Below are 24178 nucleotides of genomic sequence, written 5' to 3'. Positions count from 1 at the left end.
GTGAAATTGCCCGCAGTGTGCTGTAAAAATATGTATACTAATTAGTTTTTGGCTATGTTTGTAAACAAGTTCTTAAAATTTACAAAAGAAAGTTTCATTTTAGGCTGTAAAAACGATTAAATCAATATTTTTTTGAATGTTATAATAGTACAAATATGATTTTTTTTACTCAGATTTTGTTTTTGTGTGTTTTTTTTCATCCAGTGTTTTGCATTTTGTCAAAATGAAACAAATACTGTAAAATCATGAATCTTAGGTTGTGCTGAAAATAATGATACCAAACAAGGAAATTAAAATAGTTTTTATGGTGAAAATATAAGGGTAAATTCAAAATTAGACACAAGACTCCACATTAAAGAAGAAAATCCAAGAGCTCACTCAGAAGGTGGATTTTCTCAAAAATGACTACCGGGAGACCTAAGCTAAGACTTGTGGGATTACCCGAGAAAACAGAGCAAGGGGACATCGCAACTTTTCCCCAGAAGTGGTTGATGGAGGATCTGGGGCGGGATACATTTCCATCTCCCCCCATTATCGAACGGGCTCACAGGCTCCAGGCGCCCCGCCACGAGTGGTCATCATAAAATCCCTAAACTACCAAGACAAGATGAGTGATGACAGCAGCCCGTCTGAGAGGAAAGGCGATGTACAATGGCTGCCATGTGACGTTCTTCCCTGACCTGTCCTCGGAGGTGGTAAAGCAACCGAAACAATAGTGAAACCGTTAGCTGAATATAAACTTTGGACTTATATTCCCAGCAAAGATGAGGATCTTACACCGTGGGAATCGTTTCCTCTTTCACACTCCGATGGAGGAATTTATACGGAAAATAGGACAACAAACTGACGGGTAACCACACTAACACGCTAAATGGCGTTAGCAAGGTTTGATAATGATTAACATTACATTTGATCGGTGTTTCTGGATAATGAACATCTCGACTAAGTTTCCCTATCACAGCGGTGGGGCGTAATTTCTTAATAGCATCATCGGGGTTCATAGTTTAAAATGGTGGTGTGAGTTGACTAAGTGGACGTTTTCTCTGCTCCTGTTGTTTCTCTAGCATCAGTAACCAAGTCACAGAATAGAGGGGAAGTGGAGTCGGAGATCTCCACTGGTGGGGAATGTCAAGAAAGTTTTTTATGTTTGTAAATGTTTAGTGTTCTCAAGGTGCAAAATGCAAGTTCCTACAGCTGAGACAAAAAAACTAAAGATATGAATGAGTACCGAGGCCATCATTGATGTGATCTCCTGGAATGTAAGAGGTCTTAGAAAATGGATCAAGCTCAAGAAAGTAATGAATAGACTTAAACAAAACCAGGCAAAAGTGGTTTTTATTCAAGAAACACATCTGCTTACTAACGAAATTACAAGACTAAGAAAAAGATGGCCAGGTCAAGTATTTTCAGGATAATTTTCTCCACATGCTAGGGGGGTGAATATTTAGATTCAGAAATCTTTGCCTATCTGTATATAAAAAAGTAAATACTTATCCATACAGTGAGGTATGGATAATAATCCATACCTCACTGATGAAGCAAAACTTTTTTTTGGCTAACCTGTACGATCCTAATATAGACAACCCTGAATTTTACAATAATCTGTTTCTTTCCATGGTGATGTTGTCTTTGGTGGAGACTTTAACTGTATACAGTAAAAATGAAAGTGTTGAATTAACACCCAAAAGTGTCTATATGTGTCCAAGTCAGCTGGTGTTAAATTCAACAATACAGAGTCACACTAACATTTACAACGGTGCTGGTGTTAAAATATATTAAAAGTAACACCAGTGTAGTGTTGATCACAAAACATAATATGGTGTTAAAAAAAGTAAATAATTGACCCACAAGGTATCAATATCAATCAAATCCAATGGAAAATATTCAAAACAATACACAGAAATGGAAAGTTTAACTTTTCTTAAACCCATTTCAGTATTATAGATGTTAATTTAATTTAAAAAATGTGTGTCAATCTTTTAACACTTTCAAAAGTGTTACTTTAACACCTGCTGACTTGAACACATATAGACACTTTTGGGTGTTAATTCAACACCAGCATTTTTACTGTGTACTTTAGATCCTAATCTTGACCAATCATCAGGATTAGATTTATCCCACTCTAAAAGTAGACGGGTTATACAACATTTTATGTCTGAACTAAACTTAAAAGATATTTGGAGAATTCAGAATCCAACAAAGAAAGAATATTCTTGTCACTCAACTACCTATAATAGCTATAGCCGTATAGATTACTTCCTAATCTCAAATCCTTCGGTTGCCAGAATTAAAGTTTGTACCTATGAAAGCATATTAATCTCCAACCACTCGCTATGCTTGCTTAAATTTATGCGGCGATTAAAACCCCATTGGCTGCAAATGCCCAACTTTCTGAAATATCTTGAGGAAAATATTGATGATCATTTAAACTTAATAAACCTGAGACTACAGCATCTATTAGATGGGAAGCCTTCAGGGCTTTTATACGGGGTCAAATGATAAGTTACACAAGAAATAAGACAAATAGAAACTTCATGGAGATGGTAAAACTTGAAGAACAAATTAAAGAGACTGAGCTCGAGATAAATGTAAAGGATTCTAAAGAAAAGCAGCAAAAACTGCTAATATTAAGGCAAAAATATAACAAACTATCTACTACCAAAGCTTCATCAAAGATATTCAAGCTGAAACAATCCAACTACCATCAAGGAGAAAAGGCAGGAAAAGCTTCTCGCCTGGTGCATTAAAGCTCTGCAGAATGAAAGGGCAATACATGAAATTACAACTGAAAATTAAAATACTGATTCTCTAAAAATTAACAATCTCTTTAAAGATTATTACTCAAAATTATATACATCTAAAGGACACATATCACAAATACCACTTGATTCATTTTTTAACTCTATAAATATCCCCACACTTATTGAAACGGTTAAATCAGAGCTGAATATCCCGATATCTATAGATGAACTTTCAAATGCAATAGATCAATTTAAATCAGGGAAAACACTCGGGCCGGATGGGATCCCTTTGGACCTTTATAAAATATTTAAAAACAGACTACTACAGCCCCTCTATAATATGCTTGCAGAAAGTTATACCCTTAAAGAATTACCTCCTTCTCTACGAAATGCAATCATAACAGTACTACCTAAACCTGGAAAACCTCCCACCAGATGCAAATCTATTCGACCAATCTCTATTATAAATTCTAACATAACATCTAAAGTACTAGCACTTGGGCTTGAGAAATGTTGACCATCTCTTTCTGAACCTGATCAGAACGGATTCATAAAGGGGCGGCAAGCTAAATATGAACATCCCGATACAGCTTTACTTTCACTTGATGCATAAAAAGCATTCGACAGAGTGGAACATAATTATCTATACAATGTTTTATCTCAATTTGGCTTGGGTAGTTATTTCATAACCTGGATTAAAATAATTTATAACAAACCCACAGCCTCAGTTATAACGAATAATATTATATCTGATTCATTTAATCTAGCTAGGGGAACACGTTAAGCGTGTCCCCTCTCACTCCTCCTCTTTATTCTGGCAATTGAACCATTGGGTTTTGCCATAAGGAACAATCAAAACATGCAGAATAATAAGTATTGAATCTAAAATTGGACTATTTGCAGATGACATTATTTTAATGATGTTTAATCTGAAGTCCTCAATCCCTCAACTACTTAAAACCATCAATGAGTTTGGTTATCCATCCATCCATCCATCCATCCATCCATCCATCCATCCATCCATCCATCCATCCATCCATCCATCCATCCATCCATCCATCCATCCATCCATCCATCCATCCATCCACTAACACCCTTTGTCCCTTAGTGGGGTCAGGAGGGTTGCTGGTGCCAATCTCCAGCTAACGTTTAGGGCAAGAGGCGGGGTCACCCTGGACAGGTCGCCAGTCTGTCGCAGGGCAACACAGAGACAAACAACCATGTACACACACACATAGGGGAAATTTGGAGAGGCCAATTAACCTGACAGTTATGTTTTTGGACTGGGAGGAAACCGGAGTACCCGGAGAAAACCCACTATGCACAGGGAGAACATGCAGAAACACCGGAGCCGTGAATCGAACCCACAACCTTCTTGCTGCAGGGCAACAGCTCTACCAACTGTGCCACTGTGCAGCCTACACACACACCTAGGGGCAATTTGGAGAGGCCAATTAACCTGACAGTAATTTTTTTTGGACTGTGGGAGAAACCGGAGTACCCGGAGAAAACCCACCATGCACAGGGAGAACATGCAGAAAGACAAGGGCCGTGAATCGAACCCACAACCTTCTTGCTGCAGGGCAACAGTTCTAGCAACTGTGCCACTGTGCAGCCCCGAAGCTAAATCCGGCATCCTATTTTTAAATCAGTCCGCCTCAAATTTAACACGGGGACGACGACTAAATCTTGCTCAATTTATTGAGTTAAGAAATTGAGCAGCAATTATCATCATCATCCAAAAGGTGTGGGTTGTACTTAGCCCTGTCTTCGCAAGTTGGGCATGCGGCGTATTTGGATTTATTTGGAGCTCGAATGCCGTAAATATCTTCATCCTTTGCCCTTTTGGCCAGGACAGGAGTCAACGTTTCAAAGTCCGGTCTCTTTTTAGGGCAAACGTCCTCAGCCGAGGACGTTTGTGGAAGATTGTCCAAATCTTCCCCTACGACTGCCCTCTCCAGGGACCGGTCTTCCAGCGTTGCTTCTGTCAGAGCAGAGGTTGAGGATTCAAATCCAACAACCTCTGCTCTGCAAACTTCCCCAGCCGGGGAAGTTAGCTTGGCTGTCGGGGAAGGGTTGAAGAGATAAGCATCGAACTCATCGTAGTCAATTGACTCATCCCTGTGGCTACTAATATCAAATGTCACTCCTGGAAGAATCTTATTAAAGATTTTCCTCACTCCGGTGGTAATCAAATACCCAGCACCAAAAGTCAAAGGAAAGAACACGGTTGCTACAACCTGTGCCATTCTAAAATCACAAAAACACGCAGGGCTATAAGTCAAAGAGATTCTTGGATATGACCTCCTGTTTTGAGATCCAAGCATTCATAACCTCAGATGTTCTTTGATCTATGTCATAGATGATGAGGTCATAGACAATGAGCTCACTGTAGTTCTGGGGGAATGTCTTACTTCTGATGGTTGCTATGGAAACGGTCAAATCAGTTCTGCATGACTCAAACTATTAACCCTTTGCAACTGCATCACTTGATCATTCGAGACGCCATGACGGACTTCAGAAGGGTATATTTCAGGAGGCTTGGGATTAAAACAGGGATTTTAATCTTTAAATATTAATTTTGGATTGACAATGGTATATTAAACCATTAATTTAAGAAGGATTTTTCATCGTTCTATCAGGTTTAAATTTTTGAATCATATTTGACTTAAAAATATCTTAAAAGTAAAATTAAATGTAATTTACAAACATTTGCTGCTGCTGCTGTTTTTAAATTGCGACAAGAAATTTTGCCTGCTTGGACAAAAGCTACAAAGAAATACTTTTGGTTTAATAATTTTACATGTTAGCATAAAAAAAGAATAAAGAATGATCCCTAAGAAATGGTGCTGCCGCTCCATAGTTGATGGGTTGTAAACGACCCATTAGAACACATTTGTTCTGTACGGTGCGTAAATGTAAACAACAGACCAGTGGTGTCAAACTCAATTTCACTGAGGGCCACTTCAGCATATCGGCCACCCTCAACGGGCCACATTGACGGTACAAATCAGGAGTGCCCAGGTCCAGACCTCCAGACTGCAACTTTTAGATGCATCCCTGCGAAAACACCCCAGACAAAAGGTTGACTTCCCTCATCGGCAGCAACTCAGTTCTGTAGAGGCTTATAATGAGTCAATGATCCAGGTGTGTTGGAGAAGGAACACATCTAAAAATGCAGATGTAGCTGTGGAAAACTAGGCTTGGGCAGCCCTAGCATAAATGTATGAAAATACCATGTTAAAAATAAATTAAACAACACCTCATATTGTTAAATAACTGATTTCAAGTATTGAAGTTTTAAATATTACATTTGAGTTTGCATGGATGTAAAATTACTGCTCAGTTTAACAATTACAATATTTAAATCAGTGTTAAAAGGTAAGAATCTGCACCAAATTATTTTTGGATTTTATGTTTTTAATTTTATTTATAAACATTTCTTTTTCTTTATTACTTTTTCCAAATATAAAAATAACTTTCCATGTTTCCATCAGTATTCTGGTTATTTTCCTTTGGTGATGAGCTCCAAATATTTGAGGTTTGATTCAAGTCAAAACTCCAAAATGTTGTTATTTTAACCTTTAATATGTTTGTGTCAAAGTGCCTCAGATATACAGAAAGGCAGTTTTTAAAATTATTCATGCATAAATTTATTGACAACAATATCAGATGGAAAGTGTTAATAAACGATTAAACTTATAAAAACAACATTTTAATCAGCTAAAGTCCAACTTACTTAGTTCTGTTTCTTTGTGTAAAACGAGGATTTAGATTTCTCAAAATTGAAAAATATTCAGATATTTTCTGTAAATTTCATCGTGTAGCTCATCATTCACTCGCATTTTAAGATGTGATTGAATGCCGTTTTAACTAAAACTCTGAAGTATGAGAATCCTTGTTAAATGGCGTTTTAACTAAAACTCTGAAGTATGAGAATCCTTGTTAAATGGCGTTTTAACTAAAACTCTGAAGTATGAGAATCCTTGTTAAATGGCGTTTTAACTAAAACTCTGAAGTATGAGAATCCTTGTTAAATGGCGTTTTAACTAAAACTCTGAGGTGTGAGAATCCTTGTTAAATGGCGTATTAACTACAACTCTGTGGTTTGAGACGTTTGAAGTCCTACAAGGGGTGCTGGTTTAAATGTTTTTATCTTTTTTTAACCTTTTTTTTTTCTTTTAAAAAATTCTCTTTCTGTTTGTTCACTGTCACATGCTGTTTTTATTTTAATTATGTAAAGCACTTTGGAATGTCTTGTTGCTGAAATGTGCTATACAAATAAAATTTGATGTATTTTTTTTTATGAATTTCCAACATTATGGAAAGGTAGCAAACTAAAACTCTTGGCAGAAACGAAGGAATAATAATACATTGAATCAATAGTGACAGATGTGCTTCAATAATTTAGTAAAAAATCAACAAAACTTAAATCTGGGCTCCAGATTTAATCACTACTTTCTCCTCGCTCAGAGACTTTGTTCCAAAATGTTCTTAAGAGTTTAACAATATCAGAGTCTAAAGTTGATTCCCTCTGTGTTTTATTATGACAGCTTAAACTCGGGTATGGAAATTATCACATATTCTTTCCCCCTCAGCCTCAGCAGACGCAGCTCACGCTGTTTAATGTTAACAAGATTAAGGCCCTGCGTTTGACCACCGGCGTATGACAGCCTGAACCGGACAGTGGAAACATGCACACATTTTTCTGCCTTGAATTCAGCCCCAGAACTCGGTCCAAGCATTCACTGTTAACAATATTAGGGTTTAAAGTTGACTGCATAAGTGCTTTCTTATGCCACAGGGCCAGAGCACAACGCCACATGCATATTTCCCTTAAATGTGACTCTTTGAAGAGTCAGACCACATCTCTAACTCTTTCAATTTAATGTGTTTCTTTAGCATCAGCGGACCTACTTAGGCCTCTTCAAAGCCAGAGAAGGTCAAAAGAATTACATTAACTGACTCATTTTTTTTAGGTATTTACTTAAAATGTTGCCCCTGAGGCTTTTTAAAGGAGTAACTTCTACAGGGAAGATCGTCAGACATTTACACTGCAAAAACACAAAAATCTTACCAAGTATTTTGGTTTAGTTTCTAGACAAATGTCTGGATAAATCTCTTGAAATAAGACAAAACTAGCTTATCAGAGGGAAGTAGGGTTTGTTTTAAGTCCATCATTTCTTAATACTGATGAAAAACTACAAATTTCATTGGCAGAGTATTTCACTTTTTCATCAATATTGACTTAAAACTATCTTCTATGTCTTGCTGAAAAGTTGTAAGTTAGTTTTGTGTTATTTTAAGAGGAGTAAAATATTTACACTAGAATATAAACCTAAAAATACTTGGTAAGATTTTGTGCTTTTGCAGTGTAACACATGCACACATGCAATTACAACACAGGCTGCACACAAATCAGCTGCAAAGTTGGAAAACTGGCCCTCGAATCTGAAATACTTCATAAAGTACCAACTTAGCAGCGCTAACATTCAGTCTACAGTTTTATGTTTTTATTCTTGATGTTTATTTTGAGATTATTCATAAATAATCGTCTGATCCCAGCAGTGATTGATTAGCTAATTTAAACATCTCTCTCTACTGATGATTTCAGAAAGTTGGTGTGTAGGTCACTTTTTATTTTATTTTTCAACTGAAGTGCATTGAATTCCACAGCACATCCACATGTTAAGTTGTCAAAGTCAAGCTAGCACGGCTAACCTACTACCCTCTCCCCATTTTTTTATTAAGACTTTCCTGACCTTATCTAGTTGTCGAGAGCAAACATTTTCAATTTGAAAGCACATTTTCAATTTGAAAGCAGACGTTTTGTTCTCAAAACGTCTGCTCTCTTCCAAATATTCTTTGTGCTCTCTCAAATTTTTGTGTTTGCGCTCAGATTTTCTCCTCTGCTCACTTACAAATTCCTTTGTGCTCTCTATCAAAACTAAAATGTTCTAGTGGGTGTTCCTGCATGGCTACTATCGATTGTAACCCCTGCTCTTCTACGCCACCCACTAGACGAAGGGAGAGACTATGTCAGCTTTCTGTTCCTTTATTTATCTGTGGAATTGGCACACAGTCGTACTCAAAGATAGCAGTATTTACAAAAGTTGGAGATAGCTAGCTTCGTAGCCGACCCATAACTTCTCTCTCCTGATGTGTTTGTTGATTTGATCAAATCATCGACTGCCTGACTTCACGCTACGATTTAAACCCCTGTAGCAAACAGTGCTTCCCTGATGTTGCTTATTACTATAAAATCAGTTTTTACGCTGATGATATTGTGTTTTGTTTCCAAATTATGTTTCTAATTATAAAAAAAATCAGCTTTATGCTGATGATATTGTGTTTTGTTTCCAAATTATGTTGCTAATTACTGTAAAATCACCTTTTTGCTGATGATATTGTGTTTTGTTTCTAACTTACATTTTTAATTATAATGCCGACATTTAAAGTCTCTTCTTGGTTCCTTGTCAACAGAGACTTCCCCGTGAGGAGCTCTACATGCCACCCATCATAATCAAAGTCATTGACAACCGTCAGTTTGGGAGGAAGCCGGTGGTCGGTCAGTGCACCATCCGGTCGCTTGAGGAGTACCGACGCACACAAGAGGAGGAGCGAGCAGAGGAAGAGGAGGAGGAGGAAGGGGACGGATGGAGACGTAAGAGAAAAACTGCCTTATGGTCAAATACGAACATCAGATCTGTGATAAAAAATTTCCCAATTTGTGTTTCTGTATCAAGGCGAGATGCCAACGTTGACCTCTGGGGAAGTCTTCGTTGACATTGATGATCAGGAGCCGCTTGTCCCTGACCAGGTAAAACCAACCTGCTAACAAGCTGAAATCATCACTAAAAAAGCCTTTACTCATCATTTAGCTGCACTTTTCTTCAACAAATTCAACAAATTTACAATATCAGTCAAGTTAATAACTTCTCTAAGGGTAATGCCTTGTTGATGCCTTGCACCAAAATCCTCTGAGGAAGACATGAGCACAACTTCCTTCTTCACAAAATGTAAACAGAAATGGAATATTGTCAGATTTTAACAATTGTAGGGTTTCTTTTTTGTCTTTGGTAAAGGACCACGAGCCATTTCTCCCGCTAGCGCTAGACCTGTGCGTTTGTTTTGGTTGCATTTACCCAGAATCCCCTGCAGTGTAGTCCACTTCCTATCCTTTGAAGCGGCCTCTGGGGTGGCTTGGCGTTCTCATCTGCATTCAAACTGCACCAGAGTTCACTTCAACCGAACCGAAATCGAATCTTTTACGTTTGATTGCACATTCACACTTCACCAAATGAACCAAACTTCCTAGTTAAATGAGCTAAAGTTCAGTTGAAGCGCACTAACCTGGGTTGGTGTGAATGCATCTTGAGTTCACCATTTTCCTTTTTCTCCTTTCTTATTTTTATCTTTAAGCTGCTTTTGTTTTATCCCTCCTTCCTTCATCTTTGCTTCCAGTTAACTTTTCTAAAATTTCTCTTGAAGAAACTATATCCATACTTTCTTCACTTTTTCGTCTTCCCAAACCTCCTTCAGATGATTATCAGTCCTACTTCCTAATCCCCATTTCATTCCTAATCTTTTCTTTCTTTGTCTTATTGCTGCATAAAATGTTTTGTTTTTTTCCCAGGCACACATTTCAGCAGTTTCATTTTCTATGTCTTATTATCTTTATTATCATTTCTGTTGCCTGTTGCAGTCTTATCAGCCTCTTCTTCACCTCTCAGACCTCTCTGGTTGTTTCTTCTCCTTTCTATCCAATCCTACTTCACATGTTTCTCCGTCACATCGGGACACTTTGAATGAACTCAGCTTCATTTCCTGGGCGTTAAATTTTTGCCTTTATGCTGAAATAGCTCTCAGGATTGCGGGGAGCGTTTCAACACTGACCTCTTTCACGCCTCAAACCTCACATTTTCCATCCTCTTCAATTACATTTGTCTCATTGCGTCGGAGTGGGAGTAGCAGGTTTTAATGTGTGCCAACATGGGAGGTCCAGAAATGCGCAGCGTGAGCTAAGAAGCATAAATCACTCTGAGGGTTCACAGAGTCTAAGCAGGGTGTCGAAATCAGTGTACACTCCCTGACATTAACAACCTCGTCCAATTAAAGTGCCTCGACATCAAAACAGCGGAGCGGACACAATGAGAGCAACCAAACCAGACGATAAATCTGCGGTTCCTGCTGAATGTTCCTCATGTTTGAGGATTTAGAAATCTGTAATTTGGAAACAGCTGTGAAGTCTAGCAGCTGGTCAGCAACCTCAATAATAAGCAGCAATGTTTTTAATATGTGCGAAAAAAGCAAACGGGGGCAAGAATTTACAACGTTTAGCATTTTTCTACCTGGTGTTGTAGTCATTACCGAGTGATTGGATACGCAGTGTGTCTTCTGTTGGTCCAGAAAGCGTTTGGAGACGCTTTAACAGGTGAAAACTAAAAATAATAGAAAAAAAATTACTCTCCGTTCTCATTCCAAAGTAAATTAAGTATCTAACATATAACTTAATTTATATGTTCAAAATTTAAAATTAAAAATAAGAAAAACTGCACCATTCAGCCTAACAACACAACAAAATTCAGTAAAACATAAACTAATTTAAACTGAAAAAAAATCCCTACTGAACCATTTTTTGGCAATAAGTTCATGTTTTTTTTGACGTATGAAAAGGAGCCTTTCGAAACGTTCCTTGACAAGCACTCTGCCGTTACCTAGCAACCTCAGCCAAGCCCAGTGCCGTTACCTAGCAACGGCACTGGGCTTGTGTTTTGTTTCCAAATTATGTTGCTAATTACTGTAAAATCACCTTACAGTAATTAGCAACATAATTACTGTTATGTTGCTAACAACATAACAGTAATGTTATGTTGGAGCATTTGGTTCTGACCAAATGCTCCAGAACATTTGGTCAGCTGGTTTTATGCACTGTATAATGGCTGCTGGAAAAAAACAAGTGTTTTGTTGTTGACTTACCATCCAGAAACGACTTCCTGGATTCTTGTTGGTTGTGCAGGGGGCTCCACTTCTGCTTTTCAATGATGTGCTGTTGTTTAATTGTGCATCTGCTTGCAGCCATGTTGATGTGTGAGTGTGAACATTGAAATTGTTTACATTTAAAGTGACAGGACGCCCTAAAACAGAACTGATCAGACTAAAATCTCTTTTATCTACGTATGATTTTGTGCAAAAAAAGTGTAACAAACAGGTTTTGTATAGACCACAGACCTATCATAAACAATCTGCTCAAAGAAACATAAAAGCAGATTTTAACTGATCCAGACTCACTTTTATCAACTTTCCATCAACATGTGGCTTAAAAACATTTCTTTTGTTCCATTGGCTCGTTGCCTTGGAAACCTGTTCTCTCTGTTGTCGTGCAGCGCTGTTGTTAAAGGCTTGTGTGCAGCTCTAACCATCTAACCTGACAGTTGGTGTTTTCTGTGTGTTTTCTGTGCTTTTGCATGATTTCCTGCAGTTTGCAGATGGAGCCAGTTCAGCTATCATTAATCTCTCGACCTCTAGTTCCAGCCTGCATGTAGGTAACAGACTCATCCTTTAACATATTCATTCATTCATTCATTCATTCATTCATTCATTCATTCATTCATTCATTCATTCATTCATTCATTCATTGTCTTGTTCTGTTCCCATTACTCTACAGCCCCTTAAAAAGTATTTACACCTGTTCAGCTGATTCACATGTTGCCATGTTGTCATGACAACCTGGTGTAATCCGGATCCGCACTTAAGATGAATTTACATCTTACCTAAATATGATTTTATTCTTTTTGTGGCGTCAAAAGTAAAGCAGGCTAAAACGACACCACTGGTTTCTGATGTTTCTCTGTGAAACATTTTTTGAAAACCGTCTTCAGTTTTCCTTCTATTTCACAAATATGTGCTAAATTGTGTTTGTGCCATAAATTCCTGAGGTTTGTGGTGGTAACAATGGAAAATGTGAAGCACTTCTTCAAAGGAAGCGTACACACTGTTTTATCACAACTCTGTATCATGTTTACAGCTGCAACTAACGATTATTTTAGAAATTAATTATTCGGACGATTCATTGGACAAGACAAATGTAACAAGTTTTTATACAATACTAGAAATACATAATAAGATGCGAACAAAAGAATCAATCAGTCCTTTTTAAATGCTAAAATTATATATATTTTGTACAGTTTTGACTTTATTACAGCTCTGAAAACAGTTTTTTCAGCAAATGGTGGTTTTTGAACCTGTATATGTCAGTTAATGATTGATCAGTTACAAAATAGAATTACAATTATTTTAAAAAATTGACTAATCACAATTAATCTGATTACTCATGATCAATCTGATTAATAACGATTAATCGGATTGATCAAATCAATTAATCAGATTAATAATGATCAGTCTTGATCAATCGGATGAGCCACAATTTAATCGGCTTAATCAATAACAATCCAATTGGTCACGATTAATTGAGTTAGTCTCGATCTATCTGATTACTCTTGAACTGTCTGATTAATCACGGTTAATCGTGATTAATCTGGTTAATCTTGATCAATCGGATGAGCCACTATTAATCGGCTTAATCAATAACAATCTGATTAGCCACGATTAATTGAGTCTATCTGATTACTCTTGAACAGTCTTGATTAATCACGATTAATCGTGTTAATCTTGACCAATCCGATTAATCGTTTTAGGCCTAATCCTGGGTCATATCTCCAGATCTGCTCTCACTGGCAACAAACAAAGGATTTCTTCATTCTTACTTGTCAGAAATGCACAGTAAAGTATTTTCTAACTGAAGCTGATGGATGTCACTGGCCTGATGTGGAAGGAATTCACAGGAACGTTTTAAACCCGGGGTTTCGGTGAGCAACGCGCTCCGATCTGTGCGGTTTGAAACCCGATCGCTGATTTGCACGTTGCATTTTCTTATTCTGAATCTCAAAGCCGGGTCGGTTTAAAGACTCGCATCCAGTAGTTCTTCACTCCATGGTAATTGGGGAGGTTATTTCTTTCTCTCCAAACAAAGATATTTGTTTTATTAAGGGGACAGATATTGAAACCACTCAAATTAAAGGCTCGGCTTTCTGTCTGCTCGGGGCCAAAGTCAACAGAGCTGCTATAGATCCTCTGTACCGCAACTCCCTGAGCGCCGACAGTTACCACAAGGAATAAATGAGAGGGAGAGACTGACGAAAGGAGAGGCAGGAGCGGCTGAAAGAATCAAAAACGATTCTTTGAGTGAAAGGAGGAAAAAAGAGGGAGGGTAATGTCGCACGGCACCAGCTAAATAAACCTGGCTCCTTTACGTTTGGGTCAAGACCAGAAAAACGGAGCTGATGATTACCACATTACTGCAGCGAAGCGGACTGCACGGCTGCTTCCAGTCGGATTCGGTTCCAGCATTGGGAAAGTTTGAGGAGATCAGCTGTCGGTGGCATCGCGACCTCACAAACAGGCACATCTGAGACGGAAAAATGTCACGTCTCGTCTGCCTGACGCGAGCTGATGACAGTATCCGATGCTTTGCACATAAAGCGGTTTCTGATTCGTCTTTTCTTTGTTTCTCCAGGTGAAAAAATGTGGTCAAACTGCACCTCTCCATTCCCATCAACCCCCATCAGAACTGTTCAGGTCTTGTGCCAACAGGCAGTCAGATCGGGTTAAAATCCCACTTTGAAAACGTTGTAGTTTTCCTCAGCTTCCATAAATCCAGAGGAACTAACCGACGTGGCTTCATGCCAGGCGACGTTGTGGCATTTTCCTGTTTCTGCAGGAGGAGGTTCTGGGGGGAACACGCATTTATGGCCCTCTAATGACACTGTGACCAGAAACAAGATGTCAAAATAGCTTACTAAATCATTACTGTTTTTCTTGTTCTGCTAATCACGGCTGCAGACTGATGTAAGCTGCTGCCCGCCTCCAAAACTCTGAGCGCTGCACATATTTTCTGCCCAGAATGTCGTTCAGATCCGTGTCCGTGCAGCTCTGGGTGGTGCGCCGCTTTTGAAAGTCCACTGTTAGGCATTTGGCTTACAAAGTCTATGGTTAAATTGTTTGGCTAATCAGAAAAACTTTATTTTCTGTACAGGGTAAGACAGGCGTAGGAAATATATCACAATTTGTTGCCAGATCTGTATAATCAACAAGCCTGTTTCAAAACGTGTTAGTTGCAAATTAAATATTGCACTTTAGTTAAAAAATGGCTGCATACACATCTGTTAAAATTCAATACAAATTCAGAAATACTTTGTTGATCCCAAAGGAAAATTGAATGTTGTTGTAACTAATTAATTCATTTTCTTCATCGAGTTATCGTAGCGGTCTGTATTACAGCGACTCTGAAGGAGTCTCTGACTGAAGATACTCTGTTTTCTCAAGACAAAGTTATAAAGTTAGGTTTCTTTATAGTTTGGAAGATCATAAGCAGCTTGATAGGCTTCATTTAATTGAACTTATGTATCTTTTATAGAGACAAGTTTTGGCTATTAACAAAATATCACACTTAAACATTTATAATCCGAGCTAATTTCCAGTGTCTTTCGCAAAAAGCTAGGCTTCTGGTTTTCTAAAACAATTAAGTCGTGCAAGATTTGAAATACAAAGCAAAACGAAGACATAAAACTCACTGAAACCCATCAAAATGAAACGACAACTTCTAGTATATAAACGTACGACTAAGTAACGTCACACAGAATGCATCGTTACCATGGAAACTGTGGCTGGGCAGTTTGAAGGGGCGGTTACCATGGAAACAGAATGTGGCGCTAGAGGAGGGACATTACTAACCAGGAAGTCCCACAAATTTCTCAATCTGCACTTTATTCAGCCTGGGAAAATTTACAAATAAAGCCATTAATTACTTACCTATTGTAAACACACGGAGATCCTAACATATAGACTGTAAACAGCTTTTGGATTTACAAAATGGGGGCAAATGTGAGTTTAGTTTGTTTATTTCAAATATATCCACCCCAGCAAAGTGTTTACTTGGTGATCTTACCAAAATCTTGGTCTAGTTTCTAGTATAAATATCTTACTACACTTAAAATAAGACAAAGTAACTTAAAAGTATCCTTTAAGCGAGATGTAAGTCAGTAACTCCTTAAAACTGATAGAAAATTGGCAGATTATTTTGTTTATATTATGGGAGAAATGTCACGTTACAAGTGAGATAATCTGGCAGCGGAACTAGTACTTTTTAAAATCAGAGAATTGTTCTCTTATATCTTGCTGAAAAGTTACGTATAATTTTTTTTTCTAACTTAAAGTGGTTAAGCTAACAGGTAGTTTATTACTAATATATATTTTGAAATGCAGTTTCTTCTTCCAGTCGCTGGCAGCTAGCTGAAAATATGGTATTTTCTGTTTTCTAAAAAATATGCTAGTCGACAGCATGAGACCAAAGCAGCACATGGAAATACAGCGTTGGAATTGAACCGGTTCTGTGTAATGTCAGTCAGTGATCGCTAAGCAGAAACTTATTTATATGAAAGATGCCACAGATTCTTACTTGAGGAATGGTGCTCTGCCTTCAAACCACAAGCAAGCAAACGACAAAAACAGGCCTGCTGAAAAATCTTCCCACTTGATTCACATTCTTCTCTCTAAACTGGCTGTTTTTTTAGCTATTCTGCCAGAAATTCTGCTGACTTTGAATAGTATTAAGTATTAAGTGATGAAGAGATTTCAAGGAAAGGAACATCTCTGTTGTTAAACTTTTATGATTCACAGAAGACAATTACCAGAGTTTCACCAATGTCAGTAAATTCAGGCTTTTTAATTTTATTGAAAACACTAAAAAAAAGTCAATTTAATTAAGGATTAGCTAATTTAATTTGCGAAGACAGTCTTGGGAAGACCTATAAAGCCATTTTGGAACAATATGCAGCCTAATAGAAAACACTTAAAATATTATGCCAATATGTTTATACTTGAAGATAACGCATATACTTTATTGTTCCCTAAGAGAAATGTGTTGTAGGTGGTGGAAAAGAGCCTGCAAAACACAGAAACACATTACAAGAGAGACAGAAATGTCGCAGTGTGGATACATGATTGGAAAAGCGCTAGATAAGTTCAATCCATTTACCATAACGCCAAAGAGCAAAGGAACAGGAACTGGTTCACATCCCAACACAACTTCATAGATGGTTTAGTGTAAAGTAATTAAGTAAGGAAAATTAAGTCAAATGATGGAGAACAAATAACCCACTGAATAATCAAGTTGTATTAAGAAGGCAGGTGGAAGTTATGTTCATTTAAAGTGGTTGTTATTACAACAAATAGGAATGTAGTGTTTATTGGTTTCAAAACACAGTACATGAGCCAAACCAAGCACCAATGCTAAATATATTTATACTGCCTGGAAAAAAGTCTGTATGATCTTATATTGGACTCCTAACAATTTAGGTTTTCATAAAAAATACAGTGGTTTTTGCTAGTCTGGAGCACAAATAATCAACTGGGACTGGTCACGTTGGATTACAGAAAATTATACATTAAAATAATATGTCAACACATCTAATGTTGCCAACAGATATTTTGTGTTTTACTTATTTAACTTGATAGTTTTTTTTTAAGAGAAAATATGTGTCTAATAAAGTGGGTGGCAGATATACATTAAATAAAATACATGAATTAACCCTAAAAACAAACTACGGAACAATAACTCAAAATGAGCTGCTAACATCAGTTAGCAGTTGTAAAATCAAACAGCTAAAATTCACAGTACTAATAAAAAACCATTGTAAACATTGTAAATGATTAAATTTGTCAAAAATATCTGGTAAAGTGTAATACTTAACGCAGAGCTGACAGTTACCGACGGCAACAGAAAAAAGGGGGAGGAGCTGGCAGTTACTGGTTGCTACGGCAACCACCAACCGCCAAGAGCAGCGTAACAGGACTTGAATCACCAGCAAACAACTTCTTGACTAAACAAAATGAATTCAAAGAATAAGCAAACAGATTTTGACAAACTTCACGTCCATACGGTTAAAATAAAAAACGTGCAAGCAGCAATTCATAAATGCATAAATTGAAATTTAAAACTCAAATTTAGTGACCCGATCGCTGTAACTTCACCTCCTCACTTCGGTTTCTGATAGTTTTCCATTTCGCTGCAGTCCTGCGCAGTTTCCAGATGTTTTCAGGCTCAAATAATCAGATTTAAATGATATTGTTTTGTAATTGGGTGTTGAGCCGAGCCTTGTGTCTTGCTACACAACAATCGGCCACAAATGCAGAGTTGTGCCCTGACCGCTGACCCCGCAGTGGATGGGGTTTCCCCATAAAAAGCTTTTATGAAGCGGCTCAGAGCTCTTATGTAAATCCCTGGCACTGCCAGGCTGCTTCGGTTACCCTGGCTCTCCCTGCGGGGCGTAATGACTGGCTGCAGACCACACCGACACCCCGGACCGACCGCCGCAGGCCGAGTGTACGCACGCTCGTTTTCCACAGTGTGTACTTAATCCGCGTCGCAGCCTGGAGCGCCCCGGCGACGGCTTTAATCTGTCTGAACTTCGCCTGGCGGACCGGAGCGAGCACACCCCGAAACAACGGCGCGCGCACTCTCTGGCGCCCCTGTCATCAGCGTTTGGCAGCGGCGGCACACAGAGGGCACATTAACGCGCAGCAGACGCTCCGTATGTGTGCTGAGCCCCACGTGCGGCTCCTTTCCACGCCATGACATGCTGCCGCTTTGGAAAAATTTGGAATTTCATAGTGTTCCCTGCCCTAGTTGTGCTTCCAAGTGATTCTGCGTGTGTTGGAGTCTGTGGGAAATATGAGAAAGGGGATTCCACACAAACCTGCCCCTCTATAAGAGCACTTTTGTTGTACGTTAATGCACAGAAAGCGAAGCGAGCTGCATGCGTCACCAGTTTGAGTGTCCCTTGGTGGGTTCAGGGCTGCAGGGTGGAGACTGATTGCATTTAAATATGATGTTTTTTTTCCTTCTATCACACAAAACGACAGCTTTTAAATCTGTGAGAAAATAAAGTGAAGGCACTGCAAAAACTCAAACTCCTACCTAAAACTCAAGATCTAGTTTCTTAGTGCACTTAAAAAAGACAAAATTAACTTAGGAGTAACTTTTCAGCAAGATATCGGAGCTTGTTGTTTCAGATGAATAATTTTTTGATATTGATAAGAACAACTAGTTCCAGTGGCAGATTATTTCACTTATAACAAGGCAAAAACATCTTACTATAAGTTAAATAATCTGCCCTTGGAAATAGAACTTTGTTTTTATCAGTATTAAGAAATTATTGACTTGAAACAACCTAAATTAATTGGTAAGATTATTTGTTTTTGCAGTGTTTGACAGTTTTAATGGATGCACAATGATTTGCAACATTTGCAAATTCCTTAATATCGAAGAAACAGTTCTAGCTCCACCGACAGATTATTTCACTTATAAATTGGGAAAAATGTCTAGAAAGTAGAATTTTTTCATCGATATTGAATTATTATTCACTTAAGCTCCTATTTCTTGTTGAAAAGTTACTTATAGGTTAGTTTTGTCTTATTTTAAATGTATTAAGATATTTGCACCAGATACTAAACCAAAAATACTTACGATTTTCTGTTTTGCAGTGAATCTGCATATATTTCAGATTCAGATGCATACATTTTGCATCCATTCAAGCTGTCAGAACAAGTATAAACACTGCAAAAACACAAAATCTTACCAAGTATTTAATCTAGTTTCTAGTGCAAATATTGAAATTAGACAAAACTAACGTACAAGTAATTTTCAGTAAGGTATACGAGCTTGTTTTAAGTCAGTAATTCCTTTATATTGACTAAAAAGTGCTAGCTAAAACTGAAATGATCTTTTTCTGTATTTTATGTTTTTGTGTCTTTATAATGGCCTTTGAAATGTTTTAAATCTTTTATGTCCCATTGGTCATTTTAAATACTAAACAAACTCTGATTTGATTGGAAATAATCTGCCAGTGGAACAAGACATTTTCCCATTTTACAAGCTAAAACGTTTTGTTCCACTAAGATTATTTCACCTATAACTACTACATGTTCATCAATATTAAGGAATTATCCACTTAAAGCTCCTGTGTCTTAAAATTACTTGTAAGTTAGTTTTGTCTTATTTGAGCTGTATCAATAAATTCACAGTAGAAACTAGGCCAGTTTTTGCGATGCGATGTTTTGATAACTCAGCAGTTCTTGTTGCCAGGGTGAGCAGATCATTTTCTGAACTTGATCAGCTCTAAACTTTATGACATCCCCGCTCGTTTCAACTCATTATTCATCTCTGAGAAATCACATTAACTGAATCAATATGACAACCATCCAAGCCTCGACATTTCCAATCGGAGATCTGAGTTTCACCCTCTGAACAGAAGGACATTGTAAGACCTCGGCATGACTCATAGCTGTAATAGTAATACTTTAACAACCTTTACTTTCATGCCAGCAGTCATGTTGTAATAGAGGGATCACTTCATTTTTCTCCCCTTAATGGTGCATGTTTTTATTTTAGACTGAAATCCTTAATGTATTACGTGAATGAGGAATATCTGCTTACAAAGTGTTTGATTTTACAGCTTCAATGTTTTTAAAGTGGGATTATTCCTAATCCCGTATGTTTTGTTGTCTTTTTTCCTGTTAATACGGACACTAGATGTTACAGTGGGTAAGTCTGTGTGTTTATAAGACTAACTCTGTTGAATATTCAAGAGGGAACACACTGTAAAACAGCAGTGCAGCATTTGTATTTATCATCTTGCATATTTGTTGTTGTTTTAAAGTGATTTACGAAAGCAGTGTTATGGTAAAGAAACTGTTAATGTGAACATCACTCAGTCTGGTTTATTAAAATAATGTGCATGATATGAGAGCCACAAAATCAGACACTCTTGAACAACCAAAGTCAAACGCTAACAGTTAAGCTAACAGGTACTCAAAGTCAGATTAAAAGTTATTTATATTGTAGCTAACACATACAATCTACAAGTATTCAGAGGCTAATGAGTCGTCAGGGTGAAGATATCAGCTACTCTATTAGGCTAACGGCTACTCAGACTGATGAAAACGGCTATCAGGCTGAAGCTAGCAGCAACTCAGGCTGAATATAATGGCTACTGAAGGTGAAGCTAATGGCTGCTCAGTCTGACAATAACGGCTATCAGACTCAGACTGATGCTAACGGTTACTAAGAGTGAAGCTAACAGCTATTCAGAGTGATGCTAATGATTATAAGCAATGATAAGCAACTTTCATTGCTTTGTTTTCTTATATTGAACGCCTTTTTCTTCTTTCTTTTTTTAATCCTTGTGCAGGCAACCTTCAGCTCACTCTCCTTGGAGTGGAGCTCCCACACTGAATCAAAATGAAAAATATTTCTTCTACAACTTGATCTCTTAAATGAATCTCAGAGATGCTAACGGTTATTCAGAGTGAACCTAAAGGCTACTTACAGTGATGCTAACAGCTACTCAGAGTAAAGCTAACGGCTATTCAGAGTGACGCTAACGGCTATTCAGAGTGAAGATAATGGTTACTCAGACTCAGCTAATTTCCAAATATCTAAATATCAAGCTAACAGCTATTCATTTAGAATTTTTTTTTTTTAATTCAGAGCAATCTTGTTTTTTTTTACAGCCAAACATTGGTTACTTTATAACATGTTCTCTATTTCAATAATATCTACATTATTAGGCTAACTTTAGTCGCTGTAAAAGCTTAAAATGTTTCACTGGTTAGCTGAATTGACTGAGGTTTAGTTTGTAACTAGGAGCTTTTACTGCTAGTAAAAGTAAAGTAACATTTACTGCAGTAATCTAAATATTGTGATATTTAGACATATTTAGATTATAAACATGGTCATATTTAGATTACTCTGAATATAGAAGTAATCTAAATTTCTATATTTTTTTCAGATTAGTACTAATAGTAGTAATTTTTCTCCATGATATAAGTGAAATAATCTGCCAGTGGAACTAACACTTTTTAAATAAATATTAAAGAATAATTGAAAACAAGCTCTTAGGTCTTGCTGAAACTAATATATTAAAACATTTAATGTACAAAAAATTCTTGGTAAGATGGTAGGAAAAATAAAGTATGTTTTTATTTAAAACTGAATAGTTCAATAGTTGTATAAGGAAAAAGTACAATTATCATTGTCTTCATCCATAAACAGTTTCTTTCTTTCGTTCTTTCTTAAAATAATATGGTTCCTCTGGTGCACATGTTGGTTTCCACCCACTTCCCATTGCACTGTTGCCCTTTTCCATTGCATCAAATCTCCATATACCATGACCTTAATGCCATAGAGCCACCAGAGACAGTTTTTACTTCTGTTGACGTGAGTTGGCCAACTCCGTCTTGCTATGTGATCACTGGAAAAATCCTACACAGCTCTAGAAAGAACAACAGAAGTTAACACAGGACCTTCAATATGTTTGAAAAGTCAAAGGTTTTTGGAGAAGTTCAGCTGTCAAGCAAATTCAGACTTAATGATTATGCAAAGCCCTGTTGGACCAAAGACGTTTTGGTGATTGAAGGGATGTCTGCATGTTGAGATTACATCAGTCAGCAACACAGTGAGGAGAAACCGAGGTTGAATTCAGGTCTGGAACTCCAAAATGTGTATTTTGGATTGAATGACATTCAGGGAAACCAAACAAACCCCAACTTGCATAAGAGACCTTGAAAAACTTCACATAAATGTAAGAAAATACAGACTTTCTGCTGCACAACCTCTTTAGTACACCACCTTCCTCTCAATGTGACGTTTTCTGACTCTGAACATTTGGTTTCAGGGAGAGGAGTCCATGGATTGGTGGAGTAAATTCTACGCATCCATCGGAGAAAAAAACAAATGTGGGACTTACCTGGAGAAAGGCTTCGACACCCTGAAGGTGAGTGAGAGTTAACGGCTACACCGAAAGATAAGCCTGAAATTAAACACTAAATCACCTTCAGATTGTTCTTACTGCAAGGTTTGAAACAATATAATCATTGAATTACATGGCTTAAAATGAATGATTATTTCTAAATGAGGAGTAGCACCTGGTTGGTTCGTCCGCGGCTGTAGCTCATCTGCTTTAAGGTTCCTTTGTTCAGGGATGACATTCAGTACCTTTGTGGTAACAAGTTTTTATTTGAGTTGCTCTTCTCATTGTCCCAACAAGGCGTTTTCGTCCAACGCCTGTTGCTGACTTAATACTTTCTTTCTTTTTGGACCATTTTCTGTAAACTAGAGATGGTTGTGCATGAAAATCCCAGTAGATCAAACCATCTTGAAGGACAATACCACCTAACAAAGCACCTGGTGATCGTACTCGGTTGGTTTATTTTACTCACTGCCCTGTTGTTGTCTGCTCGTTGGCTCCAGACAGTAGTTCCCATGCTCTGTCGTTCAACGTCATCGTGATTCATCGAAGTGGATCCTTTCTCTGATCACAGCAGTGGGACAGATTCAAGGAAAAAGGCCACTCTCTGATGTCACCATGGTCTGAAACAAGCGATCACAGTGTCTGCCTTCGTCCCAGGAGTGTCCTTTCTTTTGCATCGCCCACGCTGTGTTCAACCTTCATCCAGATTCTCTTGGTCCAAACAATGACCTTCCCCTCTACCAGGACTTCAGGCATATGAACAAGTCATTTATCAAATCAGATTCTCCAATATTTCCCTCAAAAGCAGTCTTGTTTTTTAACCCTTGTCCATTTGTTCCAGCATCATTGGAAAGCTTTGGTTTTTGCACATGAAGTGTCTCTGATATGTCCTCAGCACTTAAGGTCTTATTTTTAGACAGATCTTAACATAAGTAGTTAAAAACACTGGAACAAGGGCCAACTAAAAGCTCAACAATGATCCCATTTACCTGGAGTGTACTTCCTAATTCAGGAAGCCTAATAGGTGAATTTATTCTGCCCAATGAACATTTTTGCGGCATGTCAAAACGTTCGCTTCCAACACCACTGGACATTTTGATGGAAATGGGCAAAAAAGACCAATTCCGTTGATACCTGGCCTCCTTTTCACCCTCCCTCCGCTCCTGCAGCGCCTGTTATTTTGTTCCAGTATGTTCTTATTTATGCCTGGCTGCACTTCCTCTCATGTTCCTCTCATTTGTTCAACCAGCTCTTTACCCACAAGTCCTTCTGTCCCTGGAAAATGAGTTGTTATTTCCAACCTTTACCTTCCTTTAGACCAGAGCTGCCACCTCTTTACTCTTTGTCCGCCTGCTTTCTGTAACTTCCTCTGCCCTTTGACTGAATTTGGATCGGTACCATGGTTCAAATGGCAGTCTGATCAGAACCCTACAAAGGAAGACCTTGATATCCCACACACCAGAAGAAGTTAAAACAACTTGTAGATGATTACCTGCATCAGAAGTTCAGTGTTGGGCAGTTTTAGCTAAAATTCTAGTGGAACTAGTGTTTATGATTAGTGCTTTATTA

The 24178-nt window shown here is 37.8% G+C and overlaps 1 protein-coding gene across 16 annotated transcripts in view; it reads left to right on the top strand.

Moving 5' to 3' along the window:
* Nucleotides 1–24178, top strand: part of dysf (dysferlin, limb girdle muscular dystrophy 2B (autosomal recessive)) — a 100953-nt gene that overhangs the window by 45400 nt on the left and 31375 nt on the right. For 9 of the 16 annotated variants that reach the window (XM_008435628.3, XM_081600089.1, XM_081600091.1 and 6 more), the window contains 4 exons: nucleotides 9225–9405; nucleotides 9488–9561; nucleotides 12223–12282; nucleotides 22535–22633. In XM_008435628.3, coding sequence (XP_008433850.2) covers nucleotides 9225–9405; nucleotides 9488–9561; nucleotides 12223–12282; nucleotides 22535–22633 — 414 coding nt within the window. The remainder of the gene's footprint in view (nucleotides 1–9224; nucleotides 9406–9487; nucleotides 9562–12222; nucleotides 12283–22534; nucleotides 22634–24178) is intronic. The other 7 variants (XM_017310460.2, XM_081600094.1, XM_017310459.2 and 4 more) reach the window with 1 other exon arrangement.

This window comes from Poecilia reticulata, chromosome 18 (assembly GCF_904066995.2).
Source record: "Poecilia reticulata chromosome 18, P_reticulata-male-v2, whole genome shotgun sequence".
Classification (NCBI taxonomy): domain Eukaryota; kingdom Metazoa; phylum Chordata; class Actinopteri; order Cyprinodontiformes; family Poeciliidae; genus Poecilia; species Poecilia reticulata.
Note: the sequence above shows the minus strand (reverse complement) of the source record. Positions and strands in the feature narration are given on the sequence as shown.